The sequence below is a fragment of the Delphinapterus leucas genome, chromosome 9, assembly GCF_059928025.1.
Source record: "Delphinapterus leucas isolate spDelLeu-1000000601 "Yukka" chromosome 9, BTC_Dleu_Yukka2, whole genome shotgun sequence".
Lineage (NCBI taxonomy): Eukaryota > Metazoa > Chordata > Mammalia > Artiodactyla > Monodontidae > Delphinapterus > Delphinapterus leucas.
Window position 1 is genome coordinate 28,347,271 of NC_143137.1, and position 25,764 is coordinate 28,373,034.

Genomic DNA, 25,764 nt, shown 5'->3' on the forward strand with positions numbered 1-25,764 from the left:
AGTTTCTTTTTCTTTTTTTTTTTGTTTGCTCTAGGGAGCAAGTTTATTTTTTTTACTGAAGTCTAGTTGATTTACAATGCCCTGTTAGTTTCAAGTATACGGCACAGTGATTTAGTTACACATATATATATGTATGTATATATATACATACGTATATATATATACATATTTTCCTTTTTCAGATTATTTTCCATTATAGGTTATTATAAGATATTGAATATAGTTCCCTGTGCTATACAGTAAGTCCTCATTTTTTATCCATTGTATATATCGTAGTGTATATCTGTTAATCCCAAGCTCCTCATTTATCCCTCCCTCCCTCCCTTTGCGCTTTGGTAGCCATATGTTTGTTTTCTATGTTTGTGAGTCTATTTCCTTCCCTCTTTCTTGAGATTCTCTTCTCTTATGTGACTCCACACGTAGCTCAAAAGTAAGCTCCTCAGAGAGGTCGCCTCTTGCTTCCCCATTCACATCACTCTTCAGTCTGTTACTGTATTTTTCCCTGAAATTCATGTGTTTATGATTTTAATTTTCCTGTGTTTATGATATTTCCTGCCTTACTAGAACTTCCTAGAACTTAATCTCCTTAAGGATAGGGGCCCTATTTGTTTTGGCCACAGGTACCCAGTACGTTGTTTGACATATAATGTTCATTCAAATAATTACTAAACGTTGAATGAATTCGTTAATAAATAAATATTTGTGGAGCACCTGGTCTGCCTGGCACTCTGCTAAGCTGAGAGATAAAGAAAAAATGTGGTTGCTGCCCTCAGGCATGTAGTTGGCATCAGTTAAATTCCAAAGGAATGCTAGGAGCAATCAATATCGCAAGAGTTTAGAAGAAAGTGGGAGCATAGGCTCGGCAAAGTCTCTAGGGAGGAGTGAGAACAAGGATTTCAAGTGATAGGATTGGTGCTTGATAACTATGGAGCCACAGTGTAGCCCTAGTATAGGGTTTATATGGGCAATTAGAGATCGGGCAGGAAAATTGTGGTCAACCTCAAAAGGATTTCGAATCCTGGGCTGAGACTTTTGTTCATAATTCCAGAGATTTCTCTGTAATAACACATACAATTATGTATTACTAAGCGGGGTGGAGGTAGTGTAGTCGAACTTCCTAAGTTATTTAAAGTTGGCTAACTAGCTTAACTTTAGGCTGTTGTCAATGATTTCTCTAGGGAAGGGTTTTTTTTTTCATTTTTATCGGAGTATAGTTGATTTACAATGTTGTGTTGTTTCTGCTGTACAGCAAAGTGAACCAGTTATACATATATATATACATATATATATATATCCACTCTTTTTTATTTTTAATATTTATTTATTTAGGCTGCACTGGGTCTTAGTTGCGGCATGTGGACTTCTTAGTTGTGGCATGCATGCGGATCTAGTTCCCTGACCAGGGATTGATCCTGGGCCCCCTGCACTGGGAGTGTGGAGTCTTACCCACTGAGCCACCAGGGACTTCCCTATCCACTCTTTTTTAGATTCTTTTCCCATAGAGGCCATTACAGAGTATTGAGTAGAGTCCCCTCTGCTATACAATAGACCTTATTAGTTATCTATTTTATATATAGTAGTATGTATAAGGAGGGTTTTTTTTCTTTTACTTTTATCTCTTTTCCTTTCTTATCTTCCTCTATCCATCTCCTCTTCCTCTTTTTCTTTTTGCTTGGGGAGACTAAAACTCCTATTAGGAAGATTCTCTGTATCCCAAAAGAACAGTTTCCTGAACATGTGAGCTGTAGGAAAAAGAGCTAAGGAACCTAGGAAATATTTAGCATCTACATTGAAAATTGTTCAAGCACCTTTCATTTTTACTCATTTTTAATTCTGTCGGGGACTTCAGAGATCCATGATCACATCTAAGTATTGATGTTATTTACAGACTTGTGGCAATATGTGACATTTCAGCTGACACCGGAGGATCTATTGAGTTTATGACTGAGTGTACGACAATAGAGCATCCCTTCTGCATGTATGATGCAGATCAGCATATTATTCATGACAGGTGAGTTTGCTAAAGCTGTTAGATGGGGAGAGATACATAATAATGCATCATTTACTTCCTTTGATATACTACTCTAAAATACTCAATATTTCACGGCTTTATGAAGGCTATGCAAATTTCCAGAGATATGCTCAAGCATATTAAAAAATTTGGTAGAAAAACCACATTCAGATTTGAGCACTTAAATACACACACACACATACTACATTTCAATGGGTTGTGAAGAAGGGAAAAGTTTTATTTGAAAAGTCTTGTTTATTTTCCTATATACTATGGTAGAAGATTACAAATGATTATGAAGTGTAAATAACGGAGTAGACATCTGGGAAAGTTAGAGCTTACACATAAATTTTGTCATCCGAATAAAGCATGTTGCTTCCCCTAGCGTCGAAGGCTCTGGGATTCTGATGTGCTCCATTGACAATTTGCCGGCACAGCTTCCAATCGAATCTACCGAATACTTTGGAGACATGCTTTACCCTTATGTTGAAGAAATGGTAAGCGGACTGGTAGCAGCACCTCTGTGGCTTTAAATAGGACTTTGGAGTGATCTTATGAATGTTCTGGTCTTCTGTATCTAAGAAATCTGTTGTAAAATGAAATGCCAGCGCTTCCCCGAAGTACTTACTGACACTCTTATTTTACATATTCTGCATAATTGTTTCATGGGAAATATGTAATTGCCTTCATGCTTAATTACAATTGCATTTGCCTCTCATTATGCATACTTTATTAAGAATGTTCCTGACATGTGAGATAAGATTTACTTTATTTTCACTTTTTTTCTGCTTTCTAGGTCAATTCATATTTTGGGGCATTCTTACTATGCTGTGATTAATAGATTGGAAAAATCAGAAATACAGAAATTTTGTTGGATTTTACTCACTCATGCTTGGTTAATTGACAGCCTATGTTCTGGTCATGTATTATTATTATTATTTAACATCTTTATTGGAGTATAATTGCTTTACAATGGTTTGTTAGTTTCTGCTGTATAACAAAGTGAATCAGCTATACGTATACATACCTCCCCATATCTCCTCCCTCTTGCGTCTCCCTCCCACCCTCCCTATCCCACCCCTCTAGGTGATCAAAAAGCACCGAGCTGATTTCCCTGTGCTATGCGGCTGCTTCCGACTAGCTATCTGTTTTACATTTGGTAGTGTATATATGTCCATCGCCACTCTCTCACTTCGTCCCGGCTTACCTTTCCCGCTCCGTGTGTGCTCAAGTCCATTCTCTACTTCTGCGTCTTTATTCCTGTCCTGCACCTAGGTTCTTCAGAAACTTTTTTTTTTTTTAAGATTCCACTTATATGTGTTAGCATACAATATTTGTTTTTCTCTTTCTGACTTACTTCACTCTGTATGACACACCCTAGGTCCATCCACCTCAATACAAATAACTCAATTTCGTTTCTTTTTGTGGCTAATATTCCATTATATATATGTGCCACATCTTCTTTATCCATTCATCTGTTGATGGACAGTTAGGTTGCTTCCATGTCCTGGCTATTGTAAATAGAGCTGCAATGAACATTGTGGTACATAACTCTTTTTGAATTATGGTTTTCTCAGGGTATATGCCCAGTAGTGGGATTGCTGGGTTGTGTGGCAGTTCTATTTTTAGTTTTCTAAGGAACCTCCATACTGTTCTCCATAGTGGCTGTATCAATTTACACTCCCACCAACAGTGCAAGTGGGTTCCCTTTTCTCCACACCCTCTCCAGCATTTATTGTTTGTAGATTTTTTGATGATTGACATTCTGACCGGTGTGAGGTGATACCTCATTGTGGTTTTGACTTGCATTTCTCTAGTGACTAGTGATGTTGAGCATGCTTTCATGTGTTTCTTGGCAATCTGTATATCTTCTTTGAAGAAATGTCTATTTAAGTCTTCTGCCCAGTTTTGGATTGGGTTGTTTGTTTTTTTGATATCGAGCTGCATGAGCTGCTTGTAAATTTTGGAGATTAATCCTTTGTCAGTTGCTTTATTTGCAAATATTTTCTCTCATTCTGAGGGTTGTCTTTCATCTTGTTTATGGTTTCCTTTGCTGTGCAAAAGCTTTTAAGTTTTATGAGGTCTCATTTGTTTATTTTCGTTTTTATTTCCATTTCTCTAGGAGGTGGGTCAAAAAGGATCTTGCGGTGATTTTTGTCATTGAGTGTTCTACCTATGTTTTCCTCTAAGAGTTTTATAGTGTCTGGCCTTACATTTAGGTCTTTAATCCATTTTGAATTTATTTTTGTGTGTGGCGTTAGGGAGTGTTCAAATTTCATTCTTTTACAAGTAGCTGTCCAGTTTTCCCAGCACCATTTATTGAAGAGGCTGTCTTTTCTCCCTTCTATATTCTTGCCTACTTTATCAAAGATAAGGTGACCATATGTGCATGGGTTTATCTCTGGGCTTTCTACCCTGTTCCATTGATCTATATTTCTGTTTTTGTGCCAGTACCATACTGTCTTGATTACTGTAGCTTTGTAGTATAGTGTGAAGTCTGGGAGCCTGATTCCTCCAGCTCCATTTTTCTTTCTCAAGATTGCTTTGGCTATTCGGGGTCTTTTGTGTTTCCATATAAATTGTGATATTTTTTGTTCTAGTTCTGTGAAAAATGCCATTGGTAGTTTGATAGGGATTGCATTGAATCTGTAGATTGCTTTGGGTAGTATAGTCATTTTCACAATATTGATTCTTCCAATCTAAGAGCATGGTATATCTCTCTATCTGTTTGTATCATCTTTAATTTCCTTCATCAGTGTCTTATAGTTTTCTGCATACAGGTCTTTTGTCTCCTTACATAGGTTTATTCCTAGGTATTTTATACTTTTTGTTGCCGTGGTAAATGGGAGTGTTTCCTTAATTTCTCTTTCTGATTTTTCATCATTAGTGTACAGGAATGCAAGAGATTTCTGTGCATTAATTTTGTATCCTGCTACTTTACCAAATTCATTGATTACCTCTAGTAGTTTTCTAGTAGAGTCTTTAGGATTCTGTATGTGTAGTATCATGTCATCTGCAAACAGTGACAGCTTTACTTCTTCTTTTCTGATTTGGATTCCTTTTATTTCTTTTTCTTCTCTGATTGCTTGGCTAAAACTTATAAAACTATGTTGAATAATAGTGGTGAGAGTGGACAACCTTGTCTTGCTCCTGATCTTAGTGGAAATGGTTTTAGTTTTTCACCATTGACAACCATGTTGGCTGTGGGTTTTTCATATATGGCCTTTATTATGTTGAGGTAAGCTCCCTCTATGCCTACTTTCTGGAGAGCTTTTATCATAAATGGATGCTAAATTTTGTCAAAATCTTTTTCTGCATTGAAATGATCATATGGTTTTTATCCTTCAATTTGTTAATATGGTGTATCACGTTGATTGATTTGCGTATATTGAAGAATCCTTCCATTCCCGGGATAAATCCCACTTTATAAAAGGATCATGGTGTATGATCCTTTTAATGTGCTGTTAGATTCTGTTTGCTAGTATTTTATAGAGGATTTTTGCATGTATATTCATCAGTGATATTGGCCTGTAGTTTTCTTTCTTTGTGACAACTTTGGTTTTGGTATCAGGGTGGTGGTGGCCTCATAGAATGAGTTTGGGAGTGTCCCTCCCTCTGCTATATTTTGGCAGAGTTTCAGAAGGATAGGTGTTAGCTCTTCTCTAAATGTTTGATAGAATTCACCTGTGAAGCCATCTGGTCTTGGGCTTTTGCTTGTTGGAAGATTTTTAATCACAGTCTCAATTTCAGTACTTGTGATTGGCCTGTTTATATTTTCTATTTCTTCCTGGTTCAGTCTCGGGAGGTTGTGCTTTTCTAAGAATTTGCCCATTTCTTCCAGATTGTCCATTTTATTGGCATATAGTTGCTTGTAGTAATCTCTCATGATCCTTTGTATTTCTGCAGTGTCAGTTGTTACTTCTCCTTTTTAATTTCTAATTCTGTTGATTTGAGTCTTCTCCCTTGTTTTGTTGATGAGTCTGGCTAATGGTTTATCAATTTTGTTTATCTTCTCAAAGAACCATCTTTTAGTGTTGTTGATCTTTTCTATCGTATCCTTCATTTCTTTTTCATTTATTTCTGATTTGATCTTTATGATATTCCTTCTGCTAACTTTTGGATTTTTTTGTTCTTCTTTCTGTAATTGCTTTAGGTGTAAGGTTAGGTTGTTTATTTGAGATGTTTCTTGTTTCTTGAGGTAGGATTGTATTGCTATAAACTTCCCTCTTAGAACTGCTTTTGCTGCATCCCATTGGTTTTGGGTCGTGTTTTCATTGTCATTTGTTTCTAGGTATTTTTTCATTTCCTCTTTGATTTCTTCAGTGATCTCTTGGTTATTAAGTAGTGTGTTGCTTAAGCTCCATGTGTTTGTATTTTTTACAGGTTTTTTTCCTGTAATTGATATCTAGTCTCATAGCATTGTGGTCAGAAAGCATACTTGATACGATTTCAGTTTTCTTAAATTTACCAGGGCTTGATTTGTGACCCAAGATATGATCTATCCTGGAGAATGTTCCATGAACACTTGAGAAGAACGTGTATTCTGTTGTTTTTGGATGGAATGTCCTATAAATATCAATTAAGTTCATGTTGTTTAATGTATCATTTAAAGCCTGTGTTTTCTTATTTATTTTAATTTTGGATGATCTGTCCATTGGTGAAAGTGGGGTGTTAAAGTCCCCTACTATGATTGTGTCATCGTCAATTTCCCCTTTTACGGCTGTTATCATTTGCCTTATGTACTGAGGTGCTCCTATGTTGGGTGCACAAATATTTACAATTGTTATATCTTCTTCTTTGATTGATCCCTTGATCATTATGTAGTGTCCTTCTTTGTCTCTTCTAATAGTCTTTATTTTAAAGTCTGTTTTGTCTGATATGAGAATTGCTACTCCAGCTTTCTTTTGATTTCCATTTGCATGGAATATCTTTTTCCATCCCCTCACTTTCAGTCTGAAGTGGGTCTCTTGTAGACAGCATATATATGGGTCTTGTTTTTATATCCATTCAACAAGCCTGTGTCTTTTGGTTGAAGCATTTAATCCATTTACATTTAAAGTGATTATTGATATGTATGTTCCTATTACCATTTTCTTAATTGTTTTGGGTTTGTTTTCATAGGTCTTTTCCTTCCCTTTTGTTTCCTTCCTAGAGAAATTCCTTTAGCATTTGCTGTAAAGCTGGTTTGGTGGTGCTGAATTCTCTTAGCTTTTACTTGTCTGTAATGCTTTAAATTTCTCCATCAAATTTGAATGAGACCCTTGCTGAGTAGAGTAATCTGGTTGTAGGTTTTTCTCTTTTGTCACTTTAAATATGTCCTGCCACACCCTTCTGGCTTGCAGATTTTCTGCTGAGAAATCAGCTGTTAACCTTATGGGGATTCCCTTGTATGTTATCTGTTGCTTTTCCCTTGCTGCTTTTAATATTTTTTCTTTGTATTTAATTTTTGATAGTTTGATTAATATGTGTTTTTGTGTGTTTTTCCTTGGATTTATCCTGTATGGGACTCTCTACACTTCCTGGACTTGATTGACTATTTCTTTTCCCATATTAGGGAAGTTTTCACCTATAATCTCTTCAAATATTTTCTCAGACCCTTTTTTTTCTCTTTTTCTTCTGGGACCCCTATAATTCAAATGTTGGTGCTTTTAATATTGTCCCAGAGGTCTCTGAGACTGCCCTCAATTCTTTTCATTCTTTTTTCTGCTCTGCAGAAAATCCTTTCCTGCTCTGCGCTTATCCTTTCTTCTGCCCCAGTTATTCTTCTATTGATTCCTTCTAGAGAATTTTTAATTTCATTTATTGTGTTGTTCATCATTGTTTGTTTGCTCTTTAGTCCTTCTAGGTCCTTGTTAAACATTTCTTGTATTTTCTTCACTTGTTTCCCAAGATTTCGGATCATCTTTTCTATCATTACTCTGAATTCTCTTTCAGGTAGACTGCCTATTTCCTCTTTATTTGTTTGGTTTGGTAGGTTTTTACCTTGTTCCCTCATATTTTGTGTATTTCTCTGTCTTCTCATTTTTCTTAACTTACTGTGTTTGGGGTCTCCTTTTTGCAGGCTGCAGGTTCGTAGTTCCCGTTGTTTTTGGTGTCTGCCCCCAATTGGTAATGTTGGTTTAGTGGTTTGTGTGAGCTTCCTTGTGGAGGGGACTTTTGCTTGTGTTCTGGTGGGTGAGGCTGGATCTTGTCTTTCTCGTGGGCAGGACTGCATCTGGTGTGTGTTTTGGGGTGTCTGTGAACTTATTATGATTTTAGGCAGCCTCTCTGCTAATGGATGGGGTTGTGTTCCTGTCTTGCTAGTTGTTTGGCATGGGGTGTCCAGCACTGTAGCTTGCTGGTCGTTGAGTGGAGCTGGGTCTTCACATTGAGTTGGAGATCTCTGGGAGAGCTTTCATCGTTTAGTATTACGTGGGGCTCTGAGGTCTCTGGTGGACCAATGTCCTGAACTCGGCTATCCCACCTAAGAGACTCAGGCCTGACACCCTGCCGGAGCATCAAGACCATGTCAGCCACATGGCTCAGAAGAAAAGGGAGGGAAAAAAAAAAAAAGAAAGAGAAAAAGAAAATAAAATAAAGTTATTAAAAATACATATTATTAAAAATTTTTTAAATAATTTAAGAAAAAGAAAGAAGGCTTCCCTGGTGGTGCAGTAGTTAAGAATCTGCCTGCCAATGCCAGGGACATGGGTTCATGCCCTGGTCCAGGAAGATCCCACATGCCGCAGAGCAACTAAGCCTGTGTGCCACAACTACTGAGCCTGTGCTCTAGAGCCTGCGCGCCACAACTACTGAAGCCCGTGCGACTAGAGCCCGTGCTCGGCAACCAGAGAAGCCACCGCAATGAGAAGCCTGTGCACCACAACGAAGAGTAGACCCCGCTCGCTGCAACTAGAGAAAGCCCACATGCAGTAACAAAGACCCAATGCACCCAAGAATAAAAATAAAATAAAATAAATAAATTTTTTTAAAAAAAGAAAGAAAGCAGAGAGCATCCAAATCAATAAACAAATCCACCAATGATAACAAATGGTAAATACTATACAAAACAAAAAAAACACAAAAAATGGACATATAGAACCCTAGGTTAAATGGTAAATGCAAAGCTATACAGACAGAATCACACAAAGAATCATACACATACACACAAAAAGAGAAAAAGAAAAAAATATATAAATATATATATATATATATATAAAGGAAGAGAGTAACCAAATCAATAAACAAATCTAACAGTGATATTAAGCTCTAAATACTAAACTAAGATAAACATAAAACCAGAAAGAAATTAGACACAGAAACCAAACCCCAAGTCTAGAGTTGCTCCCGAAGTCCACCACCTCAATTTTGAGGTGATTCGTTGTCTATTCAGTTATTCCACAGATGCAGGGTACATCAGGTTGACTGTGGAGATTCAATCCGCGGCTCCTGAGGCTGCACAGAGAAATTTTTCCCTTTCTCCTCTTAGTTTGCACGTCTCCTGGGGTTCAGCTTTGGGTTTGGCTCTGCCTCTGTATGTAGGTCGCCCTCAGGAGTCTGTTCCCACCCAGACAGGATGGGTTAAAGGAGAAGCTGATTAGGGGGCTCTGGCTCACTCAGCTGGGGGAAGGGAAGGGTACAGAATGAGGGGTGAGCCTGTGGTGGCAGAGGCCGGCGTGACATTGCAACAGCCTGAGGCACACCGTGTGTTCTCCCAGGAAGTTGTCCCTGGATCATGGGACCCTGGCAGTGGCAGGCTGAGCTGCACAGGCTCCTGGGAGGGGAGGTGTGGACAGTGACCTGTGCTTGCACACAGGCTTCTTGGTGGCTGCAGCAGCAGCCTTAGCGTTTCATGCCCGTCTCTGGTGTCTGCGCTGATAGCTGCGGCTTGCGCCCATCTCTGGAGCTCATTTAGGCTGTGCTCTGAATCCCCTCTCCTTGCGCATCCCGAAACAATGGTCTTTTGTCTCTTAGGCAGTTCCAGACTTTTTCCCGGACTCCCTCCCGATTAGCTGTGGCTCACTAGCCCCCTTCAGGCTGTGTTCAGGCAGCCAACCCCAGTCCTCTCCCTGGGATCTGACCCCTGAAGCCTGAGCCTCAGTTCCCAGCCCCCCGCCCACCCTGGCGGGTGAGCAGACAAGCCTCTCGGGCTGGTAAGTGCTGGTCAGCACTGATCCTCTGTGCGGGAATCTCTCCACTTTGCCCTCGGCATCCCTGTTGCTGCGCTCTCCTCCGTGGCTCCGAAGCTTCCCCCCTCTGCCACCCGCAGTCTCTGCCTGCGAAGGGGCTCCCTAGTGTGTGGAAACTTTTCCTCCTTCACAGCTTCCTCCCCGAGGTGCAGGTCCCATCCCTATTCTTTTGTCTCTGTTTATTCTTTTTTCTTTTGCCCTACCCAGGTACGTGGGGAGTTTCTTGCCTTTTGGGAGGTCTGAGGTCTTCTGCCAGCGTTCAGTAGGTGTTCTGTAGGAGTTGTTCCACATGTAGATGTATTTTTGATGTATTTGTGGGGAGGAAGGTGATCTTCACGTCTTTCTCCTCTGCTGTCTTGAAGGTCCACTGGTCATGTATTATTTACTGTGATCAGCGATTGACTGCTGAAATACGGTGTTATCTAAATTCCATTTTCTTTGTCAGGAAAAGCTTTCTTATTTCAGTATTTATCCTAAGCATTCATACCCATCCTGCTTTATTTCTATTGCTAATGGCTGTCTGCCTCAGGCAATGGTTCCAAAGGTATGAAGAGTGGCTCTTGTCCTTTTCATCCATGGTTTCACTCAGGAGCTCTCATACTAAAATGGGACAATAGGTAGTGTGGTATTAATAAGTGCAACTTCCAGCCCATTTTCTTCTTTTCTTTCACAAATTATTCTATTTTGACCCTTTGTTTTTCCTCCTGGAATATGTCAGCAGGGAGATGTAACAGGCTTTAGAAAATGCTGGTGGCAGGCATTATCATGGTTGGAAACAATATTATATAGCACTTACTATGTTCCAGACAGCGTTCAAATTACTTTATATATTTTAATTTTTAAATACTCGTGATCACCCTTTCAGGTAGGTACCATTATCAACCCATTGTACTGATTAGAAAACTGAGACACAAAGAAGTTAAGGCTGAGAAAGCTTGCTGATGCAGTACTGGATCTGCCGTGTGTCTGGAATTGGTGCTGAGGGATTAAAGTAGCCTGAGAAAGAGAGTATAAATGCCAGGTTTTATTGGAGACATCACTTGCTTTATGGTGTTGAGCTGGGCACTCACTTCCTTTCTGAGCCTCAGATGTTTCACCTGTAAAGTAAGGTGGTTTTAATATATAATTTTAATGGTCCCTCTAGTTCTAACATTCTGTAATTGTAAATGTTTAAGTGGTGAAAAGCATGTGTATATTTAAAAAGTGATAATAAATTTACCTAGATGTTTACTGTTTTCAGTGATGTTCATTCATTTCCCTCTGGTATCCTTTCCCTGAAGAATCAATAACTTCCTGTAGCTCTTTACTTGAATTTTTATTTCAGATATTCTCTTTTCGTTCTAAACTTTCCATTTAGTACATTTTTTTCTCTTTCTCGCCTGAGAATTTCTATCTTTTTATTTATTATGAGTGTAGTTTCCTTTATCACATGGAGCACAGCTGTAAAAGCCACTTTACAGTCTACCTCATATTTCCAAAATTCTGGGTAAACTTGGGCTTGAAATATATTGATTGTCTTTTCCCTTGAGAATGGATCATGTCATAGTTTTCTCGTTTTCTTAAGCTGAATAATTTTGGAGAACATCCTGGATGAGGTGAAGAGTCATGCTGTGGAGATTATGGATTGCTACATTTCTCTGAAAAGTGTTGATTTTGTTTGGTTTATTAACTTGGCTAGACTTAAACTGAAAACTCTGTCTCACCTGAGACAGGTAGCTCAAGTTCAGCTCTTTCATCTTTATCTGGATTGCTTGTAATCTGACCTGCGCATGCTCAGTCCTTCCAGACTTGGACCAGAGTTTACATGGAAGTTGGGCTTCACTTTATCTGAATCTGTCCTTTTTGGCATTTTCCAGTCACACTCCAGAGGCTGTGGTGCTGTGGGTTTTAGCCCTGTTTCCTCAGATCAGAAAGTCAGTGAGCTTGTTGCAGGTTTTTAGCTCTTCACACCACGTGGCCCCTCCTCAGGGCAATGCCAAGAGAACAGCAAGCTCAACTATGGCACTGCTGATTTCTTCCGAGTTTTGACACTCTCCCCAAACCGCCTGCTATTCTTCATTCTCTGAAGCCCTCACGTAGTTAGTTTTGTTTGTATTCTCTCCAGAGTTTATGGTTGTTATGTGTAGGAGGGATGGTCTGTTAGAGCTTAGTCCCTACCTAAAAGAGAACTCCCCAGTCATAATACATTAATTAAATCAGCTTGACTCCAGCAGAGCTTTGGAGTAGCTAGAAGAGCTATTGGTGAGCCTTTGGCTTTAATTCATCTTTTGAATCTTCCAAGTATGCATTTCAGTGCAACTCTGAGGACTGCAGTTCAAGACAATTATTAGTTTCCTTGGGGAAAAAAAATCCATTGAACTTTAAGTAATTATTGCATGTATCCACTAAGGTATTTATTGAATATTTACCATTTTATAATGTAGTAGGCATACAGCAAGATGCCAAGTGCAGTTCCTACTTTCCAGGTCTGCTTGGGGGCAGATTTTGGTAAAGGCTTTTCAGAGGAGGCAATTCTTCAGCTGCATCTTGGAGACCAAAGAGGAGGAGTTCCAGGTAGAGGAATAGCATGTGAAGCATCTACATGGTGTGGCACAGAGGCAGATGAGGGCGTGATGCAGATACGCAGCTCCACGCTGTTAGCAGGACTGAAGTGTTGGGTGTGAGGCCAATGGGAGGGTTGAGGCAGGAGAGGCAGAGTCAGACTATAGAGGAGCCTGAGACTAACTTGAAGGCAACAGAAAGCTACTGAATTATTTTAAATAGGCACAGGAGAAATAATCAGATTTGTGTTGTAGATTGGAGATAAATGGAGGAAAGAGAGGTGGGAAGTAGTTCCCATGGTCCCAGTAAGGCCTAAATAAAGCTGTGGAATTAAGAGATAAAGAGCAGAGAGAGAGTGAAAAGATACACAAGAGTTCAGCGGTTTAACCATATACCGAGTGAAATGCGAACTCATTTCATTGTCTACTTACTGATGGCTCCTGGCTTGTAGACAGGGTTGGTAGGTGGAGAAGTCAGCTTGAAAAGGAAATACTCCAAAGGTGCCTGGGAGAAACAAGCAGTGGGGAGACCCCAGGTGTGTCCATTTCATCAGTTTCCCAAAGAATGCCCTGGCTTTGCCATTATCCCAGCAATAGAGATCCTAGGTGTCTTATGTTTTAGACACATGGAAGTAGTTTTATATTTATTTTAATACAGTAAACAGATACTGTCCTGCCAGCATCTGGTAGGTACATTTTACACTTTCGTAGTTGGATGAGTGCTCTGGACCTTAACCTATGGATAAAGAAGGAATGATCGTCTCATTGGCCATCAGAAGCAATCATACTGACTTATATGACCTTTACCCTTTGGCAGTCTATTCAAGGATTCTATACCTTGGAAGAAAAGAGGAGGACTGGGTTGCTGGGATGTTAATATGAGAGATGTGGCCTTTGTTGTTGGCCATCTGACTCATTCTTGCAAGATAATGGGAGGAGTGTGAATGACTTTTTGAGTTTACTAGGTCAAGTCATTTTCCTTGACACTTTGGAAATGCTGATGTGCCTATAAACAGAACTAATATTGACCCGAGGGAGACTCTCTATTGTAGGGTTGGTGGCTCTTTTGTCTGCAAGACCCATTCTCTACTTCTAATAGAACAGCCTGAACTCTTTTTTTTTTTTTTTTTTTTTTTTGTGGTACGCGGGTCTCTCACTGTTGTGGCCTCTCCCGTTGCGGAGCACAGTCTCCGGACTCGCAGGCTCAGCGGCCATGGCTCACGGGCCCAGCCACTCCGCGGCATGTGGGATCTTCCCGGACCGGGGCACGAACCCGTGTCCCCTGCATCGGCAGGCGGACTCTCAACAACTGCGCCACCAGGGAAGCCCCAGCCTGAACCTTTTGGGAAGGGGTAGAGTTCCTCAGAGGGAGGACTATGGTTATAAAGCGTGTGATGGTATTTACCAGCACGCTCAACATGACACATTTAACTGATGGGGAAGCATAAGTTTTTTTGTGCTTCCAGTAAGCAAACATGATTAAATTTTGGTTTTAGAGTTGGAAATTGTACTGAAATAATTGTACTAAAATAATGTTTTAGGGGGGCAGAATTCATTGCTTATAGAAAACTTCTTTTACCAATTATCTATACAATTCAGTGATTTTCAAAAAACTGTTTTCTAAACTATTTTCTTTCCTTTGACTAATATTTTCATATGGATAAAATAGTAAGAAGCCTTCTTTGCAATGTCATTTCTCTCTTTCCAATCTCATTTCCTTTTCAGATATTATCAGACGCGACACAGCCTCTTGAGAGTCAGAATTTTTCTCCTGTGGTGCGAGATGTAAGTTATGAAAAGAATTTCTTTTCATGAATGTCTTTTTCCACCACTATCCTTGCTCCCCATTCTCCCCTTTCCTTTTTCTGTCCCTGTCTTTCTCTGTTACTTTCTCTTTTCTCTATTAGTCATGAGCCCATGTTTGTGGGACTGAATGTGGTGACTAAAGAAATGTCTTGTATCGTATATATTCAGGCAGTGATTACATCCAACGGCACATTGTCTAATAAGTATAAATATATCCAGAAACTCCGGGAGAGCAGGTAAGCATCATTCACATCCTCTTGTTTAATACATTTATTCTTATCATGGATCTCATGAGTACTTTTTTTAATGCTTCCATGTGAGTTCGTGATGCTAGGATTATGCAATATGTAATTTAAAAAAATGTCTGTAAATAATAGGAAATTCAAACGAAGTGACTGCTTGGAACCATTGTGAATTATTTTCCCTTAAACAGTAGTGTAGCATCATTCTGGCTTTCTGTTATCCATGTAGACTTGGGTGTAAGTAAGCAAAACTCCAAAAGCTCTGTCCTTGTTCCTTCTCCAGCATTTTGCATGTTGTAATGTCTCAGCTATTCTCTCAGAGGAAAATGAGCTTGCTAACCCTTTCTGTGGTGCTTTCAGGCTGATTTTTGGTTGAGGATTTGGACTCTCTTTTGTTTCGGATAATACTCGGAAAAGTGAGCTTTTGGTTAGAAATTAAGAAAAGTAGTGAAGAAAGAAAATCGTGAGAGGTCAGTTTCCCCTGGGGATTCTTACTAGGAGGAAAGTGTCAGGAAGTAATGTGGCAAATCTACCGGAGAGAACAGTTCTCTTAGGAAGATACTTAGCTAAGGCCCTGGTTTCTATAATTGGTTTTACTACTAAAAGTTTGGAAACATTGACATTTCTTTGGAATGTTCTGGTCTCCAACTGATTGCACTTGATCCGTGTTTATATCTGCTCCACTGGCCTATTCACATTAAAAAAAATAACCCATGCACTGAATTCTCAGGAGAAGCCAGAGTGGGAAAATTAAAAACAAACAAACAAACTGCCTGGTCTTCTTTCTCAGTTTTTCCACCTATAAGAAGTAAATAAGAGCTATGACCAGATCAAGTACTACTGTTACGCCTTTTCCAAATGTGTTTGTTAGCTTACAGTAATTTTTTGTGTGTCAGTGAAATATTCTGGCATGATACAAGAGTGTATAATTTGTTTTTTAAAAAAGCAACTAGTTCTATAACTCCATAGGAGAGTGGCTTGTAGGGGAAACCGCACATATTTGTTTTTCATAGTTCTGTGTATCTTTGAATTGTCATCATCAGATGATCTCTTTCTTACATTACTAATCCAATGACGTGTCTACCATGACCAGTCGCTCTTTACACACTATATTTCATGTAGCGGCAGGTCTGCTGGCCCCAACTGCTAGGACTTCCTGCCCTCCTTCCCAGGTAGAACCTTGTGCCAAGAGACTGAAAATGAAGATTGCATTTTGGAAGGGAATTGGAGTTATCTTGAATCCCTGCCTTGTTCTTTTGTTCTCTTCGTTCCTTAGCACAATGATTATTAACCTGGAGCGTTTTGGGGTTGCTGATGGGGTGGAGAGTATTAAAATCTAGGAGCGAGTTCTTAAATATGTATTTTGAACATTTTATTTTTGGGACATCAAAATAATGTGTTTCAATTACACAAACTACAGAAAGTGCTGTTAGAGAGGATCTGTAATAGTGTTTCTTTCTGGGAGGTGAAATGGGATGGGGGTGGAAGTTAAAGGAGTCGTCCCCTCATCAGTAATATGAGTTCTGGGGGTGAAGAGGGGGCAGGAACATTTTACATTTAAATTTATTTTTATTCACTTATAATTAATGAAATGAAGTGAAGTTAAATAAAGGTTAAGGTTTGAGAGACATCCTGTCCTAAAAGATTCCAGCAACAGAGCCTTCTGCTTAAGTCCCTGTCACCAAGCCATTCCGTTGTTTTATAATGTTATCTGGGACTCTGATTCAGAAGACATTTAAGGAGTATCTTCCATCTTTAAGGCAAAACACAGTGAGCAATAGTGAGTTTATAAAGACAGCTAAGACTCAGTCACTGTCTTGGAGGTCAGAGTTTGCAGGAAAGACAAAGAATTAGCTGTCAGGAAGGCACAAATTCCAACAACAGAAAAATTCAAGAATTAAAGTTCTGCCTAGTGACTCATGTAGGTTTCTACATTTAACCCATGGCATTTGTGATTTTAAAATTGTGGTTTTAACTGTTTTCAAGTGACCCTGAAGATAAATCACAAGACAGTGTGTAACATGATAATAATCTCCTCCTCAGATCGTTGTCTTCTCGGATTGTTGTGAGGAGTAAATAAGGTTCGATGTAAGGCCCCTAGCATGATTTTGAATCATGTCCCCCGGAAGGATAGAGTGTGACACCAAGTTACTCAGTTGTGAGTAGCCAGGCGCTGGTCCAGCATCTGCATCTCACTAGTGGTATAGGGAACTCATACACCTCAAAGATCTCAGGGTCTGTTGTTCATCATACAAGATCTAAAATAATGAAAAATGTTGGTATTGGGAACTCCTGTTGAGGTTCTTACTCTAAGAAGTGTGGGAAAAAAATAATTGCTTCACAGTCTAAGTTTTAGTCTGGTTTGGGGACAGCAACATTTTGTTATTTGAAATGTTTTTTTGTTCAAATTCCCTCCCCCCCCCCCCTTTTATTTATAGGGAACGTGTTCAGTCACTCTCAGTGAGCACCAAGAAAAAGGTCTTGGTTCTTGGATCTGGTTATGTATCTGAGCCGGTGTTGGAATACCTGTCGAGGGATGACAATATAGAAATAACAGTAGGTAAATAAGCCCCAATTTTTAAAGAAGAGGAAGTAAAATTGATTTCAAAACATGGCTACTCTGTGAATTTTAGATGACTATCTTGTTTCTGAACTTTGAAAAATTATTTTTGGAGATGTTAAAATGTGTTTTACTCTCTGACTAGTGGAAGGAAATCTAAAGATTGGACGTTTTAATTCTTGAATAGGCTCTGACATGGAGAATCAAATCGAACAGTTAGGCAAGAAATATAATATTAATCCTGTTAGCCTGTATGTTGGTAAACAAGAAGTGAAGTTGAACTCCTTGGTGGCAACGCAGGATCTCGTCATCAGGTTAGTAAATAGTAAGAAATGATTGCCATATATTTTGTTGTTGTTACTTCTCTTTCCTTATTTTCTCTCCTCTCCACTCTTCTCTTCTCCCCTCCTCTCCCCTGTCCTCCCTTCCCCCTTCTCTCCTCTTCTCTTCTCTCAGTAAACTTTTAAACTCACATGTGCCTCCAGGAAAGTGCACAAATCATAAGTTTGTAGTTCAAAGAATTTTCACAAAGTGAACACATGGTGTAACCATCATCCACATCAGAAACAGAATTTAATAGTATCCAAGAAATGCTCCTTGTGCCCCTTTTTATTACCAGCCCCATCCTTCAAGGGTAAGCACTGTCCTGGCTTCTAACATAGAGATTCGTTTCTGCTAGTTTTCAGTTTGTACAGTCGGAATCTTTCAGTATGTCCTCATTTGTGGCTGCCTTCTTTCTTCAGCATTGTGATTGTGAGAGTCATTTGTGTTGTTGTCTGTAACTGTAGTTTATTCTCTTTACTGTGTAATATTCCATTACGTGAATATGCTATTATTATCCATTTCACTGCTGATGAACGTTTAGGTTGTTTCCAGAATTTGGCTATTATGAATAGTGCTGCCATGAACAATGTAGCGTTTGTCTTTTGGTTACCATATACACACATTTCTGTTGGGTATTCACCTAGAAGTGGAAATGCTGGGTCATGAGGCACTAATGACGTATTTTGGTGGCTATTTTTTCCTTTGGACTTATAAAGCTTAAATGAAAGTGAGTAGATTCTCTAGCCCTATGACCATTTTTAGCCTTAGCAGAGGAACATATCTTGAAATATATCATTCATTACTATCTAATACAACTGCAGATCTAACTCTAGATACAGGGCTACAAAATGAAGGCTAGATACTTCACTTTGAAAATACCAAAGTGATAAGAATGAGCCATTTATTCTTAGAATATAATTTTTCCAAGGTAGAAGGAAGAAAGTTAACCTACTTTTTCATAATTAGATCACTTTCATAGTTAGATCAGATTCAAATGGTATCTTTGGAGGAAGTTCTGCAAGTTCTGTGCAAGTTCTGTGATTTCCTCCTTAAAAAAAGTGGGGGGGTGTTGGAAAATAGACATAAAGAAAGGTAATTCTAAGTGGGAACTTTTGCATTATCTCTTAATATAGGCTCACTTTGGACACTTAAAAACATTATTCAATTTATAAAAATTTAATGTGAATTAATTATTTTTCAGCAAAAGTTTATCAATAACCAATAGACCTTGTCTGTAAGGTTATAATTATGAAAGTAAGTCCTTCAAAATTTAATATTCTAGCCTACTGAATAAAACAAAGAGAATTTGTTTTGCCACACATAGGTACCTAAACATAACATTGTTTTTTGATTAAAAAAAGAAAACATAACAAAACACATTTTGAACAAAATCAGAAGCAAAATATGACAAGATAATGGACACGATAATAATCTATTAACAGGTGTAAAATTTAGAATTCCGTGACTTGGTGACCTGCAGTAAGATTTAGCATGAGCAAAATCTGTTTTATATTTCATTTTTCTCAGTTGAATTTCTGTGGTGAATAGTGGAAATGCTGTTAAACATTCCTGTAGTGTTTCTTACATAGCTTTTCATTTTTTAAGTTGGAGAAGGAATGTTTTGATGTAAACACAATGTTAGGGACTATCAAAGTAAAATGAGTGAAGAATATGTTTCACAAAAATTTTATAATATGTCAAATTCTCATGGTTTTATTTTGCAGTTCTGGTTTTTAACGATTTAATGCAAAGTAGGAATTGAGTTTGATAAATTACTTTGAAAATTAGATGTGTATTTTGTGTATGTTTTCACAAGTGGCATTTCCAACCATTTGGGTTAATTATGTCCTCTTGAGTAGTTGCTATGTTACATACACAATGAATTATGAACTCTAATCCCTTTGTCTGAAATAGGCACCATCAATGGAAGTTCTGTCGTTCTAGTTATCAGCATATTATTAGGTTAGTGCTGATAATGCCCAAATTTAAAAATATTGTTAGATCTGGATAAAATTTTTATCAGGCAGGTTTTCAATGTGGAGAATGTGACAAAAAAATCCCCACTAACCTTTAAGATGTTGCCACTGAACATTTTCTATTAATACTTTTCCAACTAAGAGTTTTGCAAGTATTTCATTCATTGGCTTTTAAAGGGCTACCATATTTAGTAATAATTATTTTTGATTAAAAAAGCCAAAAAGGGCATCCCTGGTGGCGCAGTGGTTGAGAGTCCGCCTGCCGATGCAGGGGACACGGGTTAGTGCCCTGGTCCGGGAAGATCCCACATGCCGCAGCGCGGCTGGGCCCGTGAGCCATGGCCGCTGAGCCTGCGCGTCCGGAGCCTGTGCTCCGCAACGGGAGAGGCCACAACAGTGAGAGGCCCGCGTACCGCAAAAAAAAAAAAAAAAAAAAAAAAGCCAAAAATCATGGGCTTCCCTGGTGGCGCAGTGGTTGAGAGTCTGCCTGCTAATGCAGGGGACACGGGTTCGAGCCCTGGTCTGGGAGGATCCCACATGCCGCGGAGCAACTAGGCCCGTGAGCCACAACTACTGAGCCTGCGCGTCTGGAGCCTGTGCTCCGCAACAAGAGAAGCCGCGATAGTGAGAGGCCCACGCACCGCAGTGAAGAGTGGCCCCCGCTTGCCACAACTAGAGAAAGCCCTTGCACAGAAACGAAGACCCAACACAGCAAAAATAAATAAATAAATTACTAAACTCCTACCCACAACATCTTTAAAAAAAAAAAAAAAGCCAAAAAACAGAGATCAAGGGCTTTCATATTGTTACTGGCAAAATATGTACCCAATTTTATTCTGCATGATAATAAGTCTAAGTAACAATACTCTGTTCTATTAACCTGAAGAGGAATAAGTGCCTGAGAGGTGGTTTTATTGTTTTGTTTTATGTGAAATAGAGAAAATATGAGGAGGAATTTAACAAGTACAGTGATATACTGTAATAATGTTTACAAGTTTGTATTTATATTTTCATTGGTACTGTGTAGATTGCTTTGCCAAATAGGCAATAAGCTAGTAGAACTTAAATATTACTAAATGATTGACAGGATGCTTGTTATTTCTTGGTAGAATATGAGTATACTCATTTATATGTAAATTTATGGAAATTCATTTTTTTGTGATTGTGTAGTCTCAGCACCAAAGTAAAACACCAGAGCCAGATTCTTAGAAGACCCAAAGTTGAGTTTTGAGTACAGTTTCAGTTTTTGCTTACCATATAGACGTTTAGCTGTTTTGATAGCTTTTACACCTAACAATACCATTGAAACTTATTTCTTCCCCTGGCCTTTCCTAGACTCTACTCTTTAATGTAACATATGGGTCACTTTGACTTAGTTTAACGATAGCCATTTAGGAGATGTGGAGGTAAAAAGAATAGCAACGTTACCTTTTACTAAGGGACCCAAGACAGAAAATCATAGAAATATAAGGATGAGTAGAATAAAGTCCATTAAATGTTACAAAAGGATAGCTGAGTGCATACAGAGGAAGATCTGGATTTGGGGGAATCTGGGAAAGCTTCTTGGAGGATTTACCTTTTCAGACATTTCTTTAAGGAAGGTATGATCTGGATGGTGGTGGGTGGGTGAGGGACTATTTCAAGTGGAAGACACGGTGAGAGTAAAGGTTCACAAATGGAAAAGTAAAGACTGTGAGTGGAGAATTACAATAGCTTCTTTGGTCCCCATATATGATTTATGAAGGAGATGCAAGGAGGAAAAATAGGAAGGTTAAGTGAAGGTCATATTGTGGCGAGTTTTAAATATGATAACAGGATGAATTTATTCTGTAGTCTTCAAGGAGTCATTGATCATCTCTGAGAGAATAATCAGTGTGATATCTTCACTTTAGTGCAGTTCAAGGTACATTGGAGGACAGTTGGCAAAGAAAGTTTCTGATTAGTTTCTCCTGTTTTTAAGCTTGTTGCCTTATGTATTGCATCCTCTTGTGGCCAAGGCATGCATCGCAAGCAAGGTTAACATGATCACTGCAAGCTACATCACCCCGGTGCTAAAAGAATTAGAAAAGAGGTAAGTTTTTGTAGGTTTTCAACAAAGTAGCTCCATGGAATTGTTTTTATTTTCTATCCAAATTTTCCTTCCTTCTCTTTCCACCTCTTTCAGTGTGGAAGATGCTGGCATCACAGTCATTGGCGAATTGGGATTGGACCCTGGTCTTGATCATATGTTGGCAATGGAAACGATAGATAAGGCCAAAGAAGTGGGAGCCACGGTGAGCCCAACTGACACCCAGAGGTCCATTTAGGAAAATATTAAGAGGTCCCGATTTTTGGGTACAGAAATACTCTTTCTATAATTCTGATTAAAGAAACTACTGTATTCTTTTTTTAAAGGTTATACTCCATTTATAATTATTTTTAAATGTTGGCTATATTCCCTGTGTTGGATATATTCCTTGTAGCTTATTTTATGCCTAATAGTTTGTACCTCTTAATCCTCTACCCCTCCTCCCTTCCCTCTCTCCATTGGTAATCACCAGTTTGTTCTCTGTATCTGTGAGTCTGCTTCTTTTTTACTGTATTTACTAGTTTGTTTTATTTTTTAGATTCCACATATAAGTGATATCATACAGCATTTGCCTTTCTCTGTCTGCTTATTTCACTTAGCATAGTACCCTACAAGTCCATCCATGTTGTTGCAAATGGAAAAATTTCATTCTTTTTTATGGCTGAATAGTATTCCATTGTATATATGTACCACATCTTCTTTATCCATTCATCTGTTAATGGACACTTAGGTTGCTTCCATATCTTGGCAATTGTAAATAATGCTGCTATGAACATTGGGGTGCATGTATCTTTTTGAATTAGTGTTTTTGTTTTTTTCAGATATATACCCAGGAGTGGGATTGCTGGGTCATGTGGTAGTTCTATTTTTAGTTTTTTGAGAAACCTCTGTGCTGTTTTTCACAGTGGCTGCACCAATTTACATTCCCACCAACAGTGTATGAAGGTTCCATTTTCTCCACATCTTCACCAACATTTGTTATTTGTGTTCTTATTGATGACAGCCACTCTGACAGGTGTGAGGTGATATCTCACTGTGGTTTTGATTTGCATTCCCCTGATGATTAACAATGTTGAGCATCTTTTCATGTGCCTGTTGGCCATCTGCATTTCTTCTTTGGAAAAATGTCTATTCAGGTCTTCTGCCCATTCTTTAATCAGGTTGTTTGTTTTTTGGATGTTAAGTTATATGGCTATTTATATGTATTTATATATATATATATATTTTTTTTTTGCCGTACGCGGGCCTCTCACTGTTGTGGCCTCTCCCGTTGCGGAGCACAGGCTCCAGACGCACAGGCTCAGCGGCCATGGCTCACGGGCCCAGCCGCTCTGCGGCATGTGGGATCCTCCCGGACCGGGGCACGAACCCGCGTCCCCTGCATCGGCAGGTGGACTCTCAACTACTGCGCCACCAGGGAAGCCCTTATATTTTGAATATTAACCCCTTATCAGTCATATCATTTGCAAATATTTTCTCCCTTTCAGTAGATTGTCTTTTTGCTTTGTGGATAGTTTCCTTTGCTGTGCAAAAGCTTTTAAGTTTAATTAGGTCCCATTTGTTTATTTTTGCTTTTATTTCCTTTGCTTTGGGAGACAGATCCAAAAAAACATTGCTGCAATTTGTGTCAAAGAGTGTTCTGCCTATGTTTTCCTTTAGGAGTTTCATGGTTTCTGGTGTTACATTTAGGGTCTTTAGTCTATTTTGAGAAGAAACTGCTATATTCTAACTCATACTTTGACTAGAAATTTCAAGTAAAATTTTGAAACTGCAGAAATATTTGTATGGTAAAAAAAAAGTCCAAGCCTTAACAATAGATTTTTAGAGAAATAGATGCTACTATAATATATATTTTGGTTTGATAAAAGATTTTAGACTGCTTTGGAGATTCTATAATAAGGTTTGACTTCTAAAAGTGGGAAAAATTCTTTGTAATATTATCAACCTGTTGGTATGTAAAGTATCTTTTACACATAAGAAAGAACTATTGGACATGAAAATGTGATGACTCATATTAAACCTAACCTAACATAATATATATATAACCTAAAACAGGTTATATATATTTTATATATATATACACACACACATATGTAATATATATAATCAAATATAGAATCAAATTAATTAAATTATATATCATATCAATTAATAATATTTATATTAATTACATATTAATTAATACTAATAATTATACATATATAATCAAATTATAATGAAGTATATAATTTGAATTAAAAGTCAGGAGGCACTGACCAAGCAGAATTGAACTAATGGTTGGATTTTTAACGGAGCAAAATGTTAGCCACAATCTCTAGATGATTAAAAAATATATATATATGTAAACACACATATATATATATATATAAATATAACTGACTTAATCTAAATATAACTGACAAACACCAAATGGTGTTTGGCTTTAAGGATGTATTTTTGAAAGCCTTTGTAACTTTAAGAAAGGAGAAACTGTAACAAGTTTACCTTATTTGTGTCACTGTACTCAATTAATTACTCGGATAGATTTGGATAGATTATTCTCCGTAACTAATTGTTAATTTCCCTAATTTATTGATTCTTTATCTTACAGATTGAATCTTATGTTTCCTACTGCGGTGGCCTTCCAGCCCCCGAACATTCAGACAATCCTTTGAGATACAAATTTAGCTGGAGTCCAGTGGGAGTTTTGATGAACATAATGCAGCCCGCCACCTACCTGCTCAATGGAAAGGTGAAGGCTCATCATCAAAGCTTTAGAGATACAAACCTGCAGTAACTGCCTAAGAAAGTCCAAACACTTTCTCCCCAATACCAACGCCCTTTAACGCTGGCTGTGCTGCTTGCTCTCCATTCTCCTCCTGCACTGTTTCCCAGTGTGTGTTTTCTGTTCCATTCTGTGTGGTCTCCTCACGGTTCCCAGCAAAGCCCAGGCTCATTCTTTCCTCTTTGCCCTCTTGCAAGTTGTTTCTGCCGTTGAAACACTCACTTCTTAACTTCTCTGCGTGCATAACTACTGGTCATCTTGCAATTTATCTCAGCCTGACAAACATTTACTGAGTCCATACTATGTGCTAGACTTGGGCCAAGGCACTAAAGGTTGTCAGGCTGAATGAAGTTTCTGATCTCAGAGAACTCACAACTAGAATGGGGGTAGCTCTCGGAATGGAGGGTGTGATGGGTCAAGGAAGGAAACTAAGATTTCCTCCCAGCTGCTGTGTGGCAGAATGTAAGAGGGCTCTGAGTTTAGTACTATTTTCATCATTTTACTATAAGGAAACTGTGGCGCAAAGAGAATGTTCACAGTCATGCAGCTGGGATTCAAACCCAGATCTAACTAACTCTAAAGCCCTTTTCCCCCCTCTTTTACCAGATCGCTTCATGGCAGGAAAGGCAGACAGTAGAATAAATAGGTATAATTCAATGAGAGAAGTTCCAAAGTATGCTAAAGTGCCACAGCGATGCAGATGAGAGGCCAATTGACTTTTTTTTTTTTTAACATCTTTATCGGGGTATAATTGCTTTACAATGGTGTGTTAGTTTCTGCTTTATAACAAAGGGAATCAGTTATACATGTACATATGTTCCCATATCTCTTCCCTCTTGTGTCTCCCTCCCTCCCACCCTCCCTATCCCACCCCTCCAGGCGGTCACAAAGCACCGAGCTGATCTCCCGGTGCTATGCGGCTGCTTCCCACTAGCTATCTGCCTTACCTTTGGTAGTGTATATATGTCCATACCTCTCTCTCGCTTTGTCACAGCTCACCCTTCCCCCTCCCCATATCCTCAAGTCCGTTCTCTAGTAGGTCTGTGTCTTTATTCCTCTCTTACCCCTAGGTTCAATTGACTTTTGACTTGACCTTGGTGAGGAGGTCGGGGAGAGGAAAATTAACAGGGAAGAGAAGATGTGCTCAGCCTTGAGGGATAAGAAGGCGCCAGCCTGGCAGAGACGCTGCCACTCATGACCGTGCTCAGCAGTGTCCAAATCACGTCTGTCTGCTTTCATGGTTCATGCTCTTGATTGTAAGGAAAGACTCACATTTAGGAACAGACATAACTAGACCAAGGGTTC

At 38.8% G+C, this 25,764-nt stretch overlaps 1 protein-coding gene across 1 annotated transcript in view; it reads left to right on the forward strand.

The window, feature by feature from the left end:
- Positions 1–25,764, forward strand: part of AASS (aminoadipate-semialdehyde synthase) — a 61,636-nt gene that overhangs the window by 12,328 nt on the left and 23,544 nt on the right. The window contains exons 9-17 of the mRNA XM_022582317.3: positions 1,889–2,011; positions 2,397–2,508; positions 14,445–14,504; positions 14,694–14,761; positions 17,206–17,327; positions 17,515–17,641; positions 21,588–21,698; positions 21,792–21,900; positions 24,286–24,426. Of these exons, the coding sequence (XP_022438025.1) occupies positions 1,889–2,011; positions 2,397–2,508; positions 14,445–14,504; positions 14,694–14,761; positions 17,206–17,327; positions 17,515–17,641; positions 21,588–21,698; positions 21,792–21,900; positions 24,286–24,426 (973 nt within the window). The remainder of the gene's footprint in view (positions 1–1,888; positions 2,012–2,396; positions 2,509–14,444; positions 14,505–14,693; positions 14,762–17,205; positions 17,328–17,514; positions 17,642–21,587; positions 21,699–21,791; positions 21,901–24,285; positions 24,427–25,764) is intronic.